This window comes from Drosophila mauritiana, chromosome 2R (genome assembly GCF_004382145.1).
Source record: "Drosophila mauritiana strain mau12 chromosome 2R, ASM438214v1, whole genome shotgun sequence".
NCBI lineage: Eukaryota > Metazoa > Arthropoda > Insecta > Diptera > Drosophilidae > Drosophila > Drosophila mauritiana.
Genome location: NC_046668.1, coordinates 20,735,882 through 20,746,052, shown reverse-complemented (window position 1 = coordinate 20,746,052; position 10,171 = coordinate 20,735,882). Strand labels below are relative to the sequence as shown.

The window sequence follows — 10,171 nt, the reverse complement described above, 5'->3', positions numbered from 1 at the left end:
ACGGCCATAAAGAATTGAATCCGGTTCTGCACTTGACATTTACGAAGCTCCTGCTCGGGCTTGTCTAGGGTTACATCTGTAAAAAGGGGGAATCTCCCCCACCCTCCACAAGTCTAAATAGATACACAGTGCGCCAGGGAGCATGTCGTAATCATTTGCACCAGTTGTCTTATCGCCTGAAAGATGGTCGAGCGCAAAGCTTTTTGTACTCGGTTTTAGATGGCAAACCCCACGTCCGCCGCAACCTACAGTGCATTCCGAAATTGTCGGACATTTGTACGCAAATAAAAGATTGGCCAAAAGTAATCTCATAAGCTGACGTAGATAAACAGCGGTTCGGAGGGCAAACAGCTTTAACCTGGCCACTACTGAATAAGCAGACTAGGGGAATCCATTAAATTCTCCAGTGAGATATCCGCTGAATCGAACGACTTATGGCCATGGCGCGCACTGTTGGCCGACCAGCAGCACATTGTTGACTTGCCGTAAAAACACCAGATGGAATGCACGTGAAAACATCAAGAGCGATGCAATTTCGCAAATTGTCTTCAACTGTGCGAATGCATTTCATTCCATTTTTGCTGCTGCCGCCATTGCTGCTTAGGCACCATCCCTCCCACTCGTCCTCCTCCTACGGCTGTTTAAGACCTCCATCCCACCCAGGTGGAGGACCATGACGGATGGCAGAGGATGCTGCAGAGGAAACTGTGCCGCAGAATTCATACAGTTATGCAGGACGAGCTGTACCGGGGCCGTGCGAAATTAGTCGCTTTATGTGCAGGTTGAGGTCAGCAATTAACGCTCAGAAACCGGAGCACGATGTACCGGCCAAAGGAATTTCCGCCAGAAGTGCAAGACGACGCAGAAATGTGCCATCTTCAAGTGCTCTAGAGGATGTGGACGTGGAAGGCCGGGCGGTTTGGGGTGGTTCGAAGCTATTCTTGTTTTACTGCCGGAATACGTACAATGTACTGCTGGCATATAAGAACTTACCCACCCGCATTTAGGCTCGGACTGACTGGCTGCCTTGGCCAAAAGTAATTTCGGCCAAAATGCTCTTATTGGCATAAAATATATGGCATTAACACAAACTAACGCAAAAACTAACGCAAGGGCTGTCCCCATAGCCGGGAAACTTGGTTAATTGCATTAGGCGCTAGGGTATTCCATTACCGACCTTCACTCGGGCACATCTGCTCCAGCTGCGGGAGTTCCTTTGGGGAAAAGTTGATGGGGCAGTGAAGGAGTTCGCATGTGCTCATGTGCATATCAAACTTTCCACTTTAAGACCGTTTAACCGAGTCAAAAAGTTCACCTCTCCCTCTCGGAATTTAATCGAGTCTTTAACACCGCGCTGTAACTTACTTTTAAGAAAGTTAAGTTTAGTTCAATAACTGGTAATTATTGAACATCCTGCAGGATATTAATTGTTTATTTCTCACTTTAAATTAATCTGCTCACAAATGAGTGAGAATGTTTTGTTCCAAATGCAGTACTTAAATATAAATCGCTTTCAGTTCCCATTTAAATCAATTATTCCGGCCTTTGTTGCTGATAAAATGAAATTGAAAACCATAAACTAGCTTCCAGTCATAATGTTTTTCCCTTTTATTTCATTACTGGCATTGACAGATTACATTTGTTTTCCTACTCCGGATTACATACACATAATTTCTCGTCTGTGGGGCTTATTGGTAATTTAATCCTTTCGTACTTATTGCATTTTCGTATGCTCTTAGGGAAACACCTTTGGGATACAGCTCTTTTGAGTACCAAAAACTGGGGTTTTCTGAAGATTGGCCTTGTTCAATACCGAAGGCATTGTGTTTGAGGCTCTTTTCTGAGTCCACATGAGATGACCTCTTCCAAACGAAAAGCTCCGCGAGGGGTTTTAGGATCAAGAAGTATAGGATCTCGGCCAGGGAGATGACACTGAAACCCATGAACAAACCCATTACACCACCGACATTTGCTGAAATGATAGAACTAGTCACTAAATCTAATTGATTGATAAATTTGAGCCCATTGAGTTCGGTTCCTGTAACTTGAAAATAGTATTTACTCACACAAGAACTCTGTCAATCCCACGTAGGCATTCTTGGTATTTCCATAGTAGACCGACTCCCGGAAATACACGTTTATCACGGCAATATTCTCGCTGAGATAGGACTTGTTGAAGCTCTCCACCAGCGCGTTGGCCACCTGGAAGTTGTTTGAGGCCAGCGGAAAGGAGAAGCCACTGGCCAAGTAGTTTAGATCGAAGCAGCTGGGCAGACACTGCTGGCGGCACTTGGCCCAACCAGGTCGATTGGACGCCCGCTGGGCCCGTCGCACACAGGACGTGTCCCCCATGGAGCAGATGCTGGCGTTGCTGTAGATGAGCGGATGGTCGAACGGAATGCAGGAGCAGGTGTCGTAGAGGAAGGCGGCCAGGCACTCGTTCTCGCAGTTGGCCCGCGTGTAGATCCGATAGAAGATCAGCTCCTTCTCGTTCTTGAACAGGCACTGCCGGCCATCGCGGGATATCGATCGAATGGCCGGAACCGCCTCGGCGCGAATCATCTCAATCCGGTAGTTGGTCTCGTAGCCAATGGCTGAGATGAGGCCCGCCTCCTTCACCTTGGGAACTTCGACGGGATTGTGAAAGTAAACCTGAAAATAGCGGGTCTTAAAGGCACTATGTATGTTAAAGGCTTACTTTAAAACCAGGTCCATTGGTTGAAGAGCAGTAGTATTCGCCCATCTCAGCATCAAGCACGGCAGTAAATCCCAAGGTGATTCCAGTGCCTATAGTACATATTTTAAGTACTCTATTTACTAACGTTTATCTGATATTTTACCACTAGCGGTGGCTGGATAGAATTTGGGGGGCAATTTTTCCGGATATCCTGACTCCGGATCCCACATAACACTTTCGAACCCATCTGTATTCGTCAAGTTCCGATTGTTATCTGCACTATCAAAACAGAATATCAACTATTGTACTTTAATGAACCCATCCTAGTTACAATGGCTTGTAGAGATACTCCGGTGGCTGAAAATTGAAGACGCAACACAGGCCCTCATCGGTCAGGATCTGCTGAAACAGTTGCGAGCAGTTCCGCTCCACGGCACTGAATCTGCAGAAGAGCAACATTCTCTCGCAGGACTGCGAGTGGTTTGAAACAAATTCGGATATCTTCAGGTTGTTCGTGGCAAAATTCGAAGCGGAGAACTCCTCATCAGTCTCACTGGATTCCCAGCTATCCGATTCACATAATAGCTTCAGAAGGGCACTCTCATTGGAGCCCCTGGAACATAATTTAATTTCAAAATGATGGATGGACGCTTGCGTTAGAGGAAAGCCAAACTTACTCTCTGTAATTGGCCACCAGACTCCTCTGCACCTGGTTCATATTGCATATGGTTATTGCCGGAAAAGGTACCTTCAAAATGGAGGTGGCCTGTGGGCTGATGCCGATTATAACCGGCGTGCTATCCCACTTCACATAGATGTTCGATATGAGGTGCACTGTGATGATGAGGGCGGTGACAAAGGAGCCAAGGAAAAACGATCTGAAACGGGTTAGCAACTGTAGCACAAAAACCGCACTTGGAAGTGCTCCTATCCCACCTCTCCCAGCTGCTGAGGCCGGAATCGCCCACAAACTTGAGTCCATGCAGACTAGTCTGGTTGAGGAACTGCCGCAGACTCCTGGCGAAGCTCTTCAGCAGAAACAACGAGGATCCCTGCCTTTCTGGCCCGGCTGACGGCGACGGTTCCATGGCGAACTGTTTACTTAATGACCCTTGACACCTGCATAAATACTTGATATCGCAAGCAATCAGGTGTCGGCACACTTATTAAAGAGCCATGTAATTAAGGTTTTACCCCGATTACGGCGGCATTCGAAGGAGTGAATCCTTTCAAGTTAATTAAATTCTCATTGGCTTGCCGTTGGCGTTTAAATGTATATGTATTCATGGTACACGCCATCAAGCATACGACGTGTGGCCCGCCTTGATAACATGTATAAGTGCATTGCCGCAGTTTTACGCCACCCCGCGCTTGATATCAAACTTTAATTCGGTTAGCTTTGGAGTTTATCAAATTATATTGAACTCGGGTTCACTGAATCACATTCAATCGCACTGAACGCAAACTTTTCGCCGCGAAAACATAGAAAGCGAGCTTTTTACCGGCGACCCATTAGCTTTGGCCTCGAAAGCTTGATAAAATAAAGCTCAACCGCACGTGATGTCACAGCAACCGGTTATCAAGTTAGTTCTCTTTCTGACATATCGGAGATCGGTGCCTATTTGTTTACCTTAGTCGCACAGATCATGAGAATCCGGAGCAACCCAATGCCTAGCCGGCTGGTGGACATCTTGTGCTTCCTCATCATTGGGGTCTTTCTCCCGGTGGTGTTTATGTTCGAGATTGTGGTGGTGCTGCCCGCCTTCCATGAACCGGGTGGCTTCTTCCACACTTTCACCTTTCTTATGGCCATGTTCCTGGTGTTTAATATCAAGGGAAACATGATTGCCTGCATGATGATTGACACAAGTGTGAATGGTAGGTCGCAGCAGGTCTTATCATAAGTCCGATAAAATTCATATCCCATTTCCAGTGAAAAAGGTGGACCCCCCATCGGATCAGTTGAACTGGCGGGAGTGCGGCGAGTGCCAGAAGCTAGCACCACCCAGATCTTGGCACTGCAAGACCTGCAAGGTGTGCATTCTGAAGCGGGATCACCACTGCATTTACACCGGCTGCTGCATTGGACTCAGAAACCACCGCTTCTTCATGGGCTTCATATTCTATCTCTTTGTGGGATCAGTCTACGCACTGGTGTACAACTCCATATACATGTGGGTCATCCACGGCCACATCTACAGCAACTGGCTGACGGTGCTTAAACTCGCCTGCCCCATGTTACACATGGTAACGGGCAGTTTTTGGAGCAACATGTACCTGGTCTTCTACAGCTTAAATATTTTAGCTCTGGCTTATGGAGTCCTCCTCCTGGCCTACCATGTGCCCATTGTTTTAAGGGGCGGTGTTTCCGCCGATCGCACTAAGGAGAGCAAAGAAAAGTACGACAGAGGAGTGTATCAAAACCTAAGGAGCGTTTTTGGAAGCCGCATGCACTTAGCGTGGCTGTCCCCACTGATTCGCAGCGATCTGCCGGATGACGGATACCACTGGAATGTCCCTACTAACAAACAAGACTAAGACTGATTAGGATCTAGGATATATATCTGCAATGCAGCTCCTACCTGGGGATCCCGAAAATGACTACTGTGACTTTGGCAACCTCTGGCGGGTTAAGTGTTAGTCTTAGGATAGTGAAGTTGTAACCAATTCCGCCGGACAGAACGGACGCCTGGCCTTTCCATTCCATTTCACTTTCATCGACGACCAATATCATGTTAATATGAAAGCACATGCTACCCTGTACAAAAATTCCTAAGAGATCTTCCACTTTATTTAAAGTAATATATTTAAAATACCTTTTGTTTGTACTTCACGTCTACGAAATCCACAAACTCAGTGGTGAATATTTCAGCTTCATATATAGGAACAGCTAGAAAGTGCAGTATGCCAAATTGTACGGAGTGGCATGCAACTTCTGCATAAGCAAGGATTGCCAGCAGCAAAAGACCACACGAGTTGGCCATTTCTAAAAACTAAACCCATCATTCTTTGATACCACACCTGTGCGGCCAATCGCCCCCGTCTATAATTGATTTGATGACTAGACAAGCAAACATAGATTGATAAAAAAAAATAATATTGTTTATTGATCTATCAAAGTTTTCTTTGATGGACCGGCCTCCACTCTCCGTATAACCGACTTGCACTCCTCGTTGCGGAAGACCCGATGGTAGGAGGTTATCTTGCCCAGCGACGAAACGAAATTCTCGTCGTGAGTGATGATGATGAGCATAAAGTTGGACTGGCTTTGGCGCTCCTCCACGATGCAATTGAGGGCTTCACATAGCGAGTTTATATTGGCGCGATCCAAGTTCGTGGTGGGCTCATCCAAAGCTAGGACACCACAATTACTGCTGAAGGTCTCGGCCAGTGCCAAGCGGATAATGAGGGAGGCCAGGACGCGCTGGCCAGCACTACAGCGTCCCCGCATCTCGATCTCTGAGTAGTTCTTCGACTGGACCACTCTGTAGTTGTATGTCTTTCGCCGATCCGCCGAAGCATCCGAGCTTACCTCATCAGTCTTCACCTGAATGTAGTCAATGTCATTTCCGCGATATATCTTACGCCAGTACTCGCGGATCAGACGGTTAATCATCTCCATTTTTTCAGAATGAAACTGGATGAGTGCCCACTCCAACGCTAAACGATATTGGCCCAAGTCCTCAATGCAGAGGCGTGTCACCTCTATCTCGTAATTAGCCCTCCGGAAGTTTTTCAAAGACTCCTTAAATCTTGGCTCGTCGATTTCGCGCTGCAACTTGTTCACCTGGCTGTTAATCTCGCCCAGCTGGCCCAGCAGTTCGCCCTTACGCACTGTGGCCTTATCCCTTTGCTTAGTTAGATTCACTTTCTCCTTGCTGACACTATGAAAGTCAAGGTTACCCAGCTGCTTGTCCAGCATCTGGCAACTTTCTTTTAGCTTGGCTTCTTTATCTTCGAGCTGTTTCAGCTCGCGGTTATCCTTCAAATCCCGTTCGACGGTCTGCTGATTGGAGCACTCTGTTTTAATTGTTTCCAGCTCATCAGTTTTCGAAGAGATTTCGACTTCCTAAGTGAAGAGAATTGATATAGCTTTTATTTCTATGGTATTAATTTAAGTACTTGCCAGTTTCCTTAAGTGATCTTTGGAGGCCTTTATGATTTCATCAAGTTTTTTGATTTCATTTCGAAGATCCAATTTGGCGTAGTCCTCAGCTTCTTTGTTCAATCTAAACAATATGTTAAGATGGAGTAGTGTTTAAAGACTTAGTTGATGTACTTTTACCTTTGTATGTCCTGATCTGTGCTTTTGTAAGAATTGTACTTGGAATTCAGCTGAGCTAACTTTTCACTTTCGCTTTTCTTCAAGCGCTCTTTTTCTTCTATGGCTGCTCGTAAATTCAGCTTAAGAGGCTGGATTTTGGCCTTCAGTTCGCTGATTTCAGAGGCTACTGTTGTTAGAAAACTATTTAGCTTCTCCAAACGTTCCTTCAACTGTGGCAAGCTTTGAAGACCCTCTCGAAGATGTATCTGCCTGTCTTTTAAACTGAAAATAAACAATATGAGTAAATTTTAGGAAATAATAATGATAATTGCAATACCTATTCTTCTTTTCCCGCAAACGATTAAGGGCATCCATTTGCTGCTGGACTGCATTCTGAGCAGATTCTAACTCCTTCCTTTCCGTCTCCAACTCTCTTGAAACCTTACTCTTCTCCGCCTGCAGATCATCCATAGACACACTCGAATCATAGGAAGCGGGTAACTGTCCCTGAAAATGATGATGATGATGATGATGATTAATTAAGTCAGATAAAAGGGATACTCCATACCTTTTGCAGATCCAGATCTTTTGTGAGGCGCGCCGAATCTTTTAAAGCCTCATCTAATAGGGACATATCACCCATCATTGAATTCGCCAACTCCATATTATGCGTTGGCTCCCCAATAAGGGCAATTAATGTTTCATACTCGCTGACGCTGTCTCCTAGCAGCTCCTCCACCTTTTTAAGTTCCTCCTTCTTTTGTGGCAAGGAATCCTTAAGCTCCTTGACCTTAAGAATGGTGGGTTTAATTTGCAATAAGTTCTCATATTTTATCTGCTCCGCCTTTAGGGCTTTCTCAGCTCTAGTGATATTATCGGGCAACTTTTGGATCTCATCCGTTAGCTCGCTAGTCAAGTCGCACGCCTCATCACTAGTCATGTTGTGGTGGCATAATGGGCAACTGGGCTCTTCATCCATTTTCTGGATATACCTAGAGGTAAACGTATGTTAGTTCAGCAGATTAAAACCATTTCTCAGCAAACTTACTTCTTATAAAGGGCCTCGGACGATTTAAGTGCGCCATGGTCGAACTGTAATTTGGAAATAGTCGTCTTACTTCGCTCCAGCAGATCATCATACGGAGTTGACCGGCACTTTTGATATATTAACTCCTCACTGTCCTTTAGCTCCTTTTCCATTCGCGAAATATCACTAATGAGGTTTTTACGCTTGATTTCGTATGACTGTTCTTTTAGTTTCTGAGAGTTTGCCTTCTCGTTAAGATCTTGGATCTCGCGACGAAGTTTTTCGTAGACTACCTGCATCGATCGGCGATAATTGCAGGTAATGGGTTCCTTGAAGAGCTTCCCGAAATGATCAGAGTGTCGGCTGCGTACGCGATGTACCTCTTGGTTCTTTTTATCGAGCTCCTTTTGCTTCAGGGAACACTCGGCAACTAGCTTAGCCATGGAGCCTAGGAATGTCAATTGTTCGTCCAGCTTCTTAAACTGAATCTGATTCTCGGCAATACTGGCTTTCTTTCTGGCAATGGCATCTTTTATAGCCTGCTGGTCAATGCTTTTGTTAGCGCTCTCATATAACTCATTAACCTCGTTTATCTCTTTCTCAAGCTTCTTCAGGTCTTGCATGGATGTTTCGATTTTCTTTATCTCCACTCCAAGAGTTTCACTCTCTCGCTTGCTGGACTCCCGTTGCTTCTCCTGCGCGGTTACGCTTTGCTCCGACTTGGTCAGGTCAATGCGAAGCTCGTCGATCTTGACTTGCCGGCTCCGATCGGCCTTCTCGTTTTGCTCGACTATCTCTGTGATTTCGCAGTGTTTGGTTATTATCATCGCCTCGATATCCTGAAGGACTTCTCCCATCTTCTCGGGCTGCTCCACAAGATCACAATCGATGGTTATATGGAGTTCCCGGCAGAACTCCTTAACCCGCTTCAGAAGCTGTGCCCGACAAGCCAGCTCGCTCTGATGCCGTTGTTTAGCCAGGCAATGCTTCCGGTCCTGTGTGCCCAACTTTTCTTGCTCAGCGACACTGGACCTCTTAATCTGCGACAAATCCCCCTCCACTTCGGTGCGTTTCTGGCGCATCTCTTGCATGCGCTGATCAAAGTTACTGATCTCTTGATCCAATTCATCTAGAGTACCTCTAAAGGGATTCTTGATCTTCAGGGTTAGAGTGGATATCTGATCCTTACAGTTTTTGTGCCTATTAAGCAGTTAGATGTTATATTTTTGCAGGTGATATGAGGTAATGAAACTTACTTGGTGTCCATTTCGACTTTCTGCGCTTGATACTTCCCAATTTCGAACTCTACATTTCGGATTTCCACCAGCCTGGCCTCAATCGGCTTCATTTCCTCCTCGCACTCACTGCACTGCGCCTTAATTGCGTCGCATTTCCTCTGCGCCTTTTGCAGGTTCAATGTTTTAACCTCCATTTCCTGCTTGAGGTAGGCCACATGCTTCATGTTGGCCTCTGTGGAAGACCCATATTGATCTGATAAAGTATACTTGAGCCGTGAATAGCTTACCCTTTATTTTGAGCTCTTCCATGGCCTCCTTGCGAAGCTTTATGATTTTATCCAGCGCCTTATTGTACTCGGTGATGCCAAATATGGCATCGAACTTTTCCTTTAACTTTTTTGATTCGTCCAGCGGCCAACTGGAGTCTTCTTGATGGCAAAACAGGACATTGTTGATAATAGCCTTGGAGACACCCATGAAGTCCGAGATGGCAACGTCGATATCCACGGAGCGGCCGCTTAGCGAGTCCTGCTTTTCGCGCTTCGACTGTCCAGCGCCGGTCAGGAAGTTGATGGTGGAGTCCATTGTTTCGAAGGACATTTTGTTGCGCTTCTTGGACACCTTCATTGTGCGGCAGATGGACACTTGGGCACCCCTCCTGTCCCGCACCTGCATCTTGATCTGCGCCAGCACCTCGTTCAGCCCAAAGATCTTGGGGTCGTGGACAAAACTCTTGCCCCGATCACTGCCCGGCGGACACTCGCCGGTCAAGGCGTACTTGAGACACTCTACCACGGTCGTCTTTCCGCATCCGTTCTCGCCCAGAATCAGGGTAACCGGCGAGGAAAACTTTATACTCTGAAGATCGTCGGCATAGGTGCCGAAACTTCGGATTCCCTGGATGGACAGCGATTCAATTGACGACATCTCGCAATCCCATCCTATTTAATACAATTTCATCAAAG

General features: G+C 46.2%; 3 protein-coding genes across 3 annotated transcripts; 1 reads left to right on the top strand and 2 right to left on the bottom strand.

The window, feature by feature from the left end:
- Positions 1 to 1,584: 1,584 nt before the first annotated feature.
- On the bottom strand, positions 1,585 to 4,125 carry LOC117135975 (pickpocket protein 28). Its single transcript, XM_033296583.1, has 7 exons — positions 3,614 to 4,125; positions 3,355 to 3,555; positions 3,009 to 3,290; positions 2,841 to 2,956; positions 2,699 to 2,787; positions 2,067 to 2,652; positions 1,585 to 1,972 (listed from the first exon to the last, which is right to left on the bottom strand). The coding sequence occupies exons 1-7, from the start codon at positions 3,763 to 3,765 to the stop codon at positions 1,689 to 1,691; spliced, it is 1,710 nt and encodes a 569-aa protein (XP_033152474.1). The 5' UTR covers positions 3,766 to 4,125; the 3' UTR covers positions 1,585 to 1,688.
- Positions 4,126 to 4,323: 198 nt separating this feature from the next.
- LOC117135994 (probable palmitoyltransferase ZDHHC24) lies at positions 4,324 to 5,480 on the top strand. Its single transcript, XM_033296609.1, has 2 exons — positions 4,324 to 4,555; positions 4,611 to 5,480. Exons 1-2 carry the CDS (start codon positions 4,324 to 4,326, stop codon positions 5,213 to 5,215), a joined length of 837 nt encoding a protein of 278 aa, XP_033152500.1. The 3' UTR covers positions 5,216 to 5,480.
- Positions 5,481 to 5,757: 277 nt separating this feature from the next.
- Positions 5,758 to 10,133, bottom strand: LOC117135964 (DNA repair protein RAD50). The gene is made up of 8 exons (XM_033296566.1): positions 9,494 to 10,133; positions 9,225 to 9,438; positions 7,990 to 9,168; positions 7,510 to 7,933; positions 7,279 to 7,448; positions 6,963 to 7,223; positions 6,804 to 6,906; positions 5,758 to 6,746 (listed from the first exon to the last, which is right to left on the bottom strand). The coding sequence occupies exons 1-8, from the start codon at positions 10,131 to 10,133 to the stop codon at positions 5,781 to 5,783; spliced, it is 3,957 nt and encodes a 1,318-aa protein (XP_033152457.1). The 3' UTR covers positions 5,758 to 5,780.
- Positions 10,134 to 10,171: the final 38 nt, after the last annotated feature.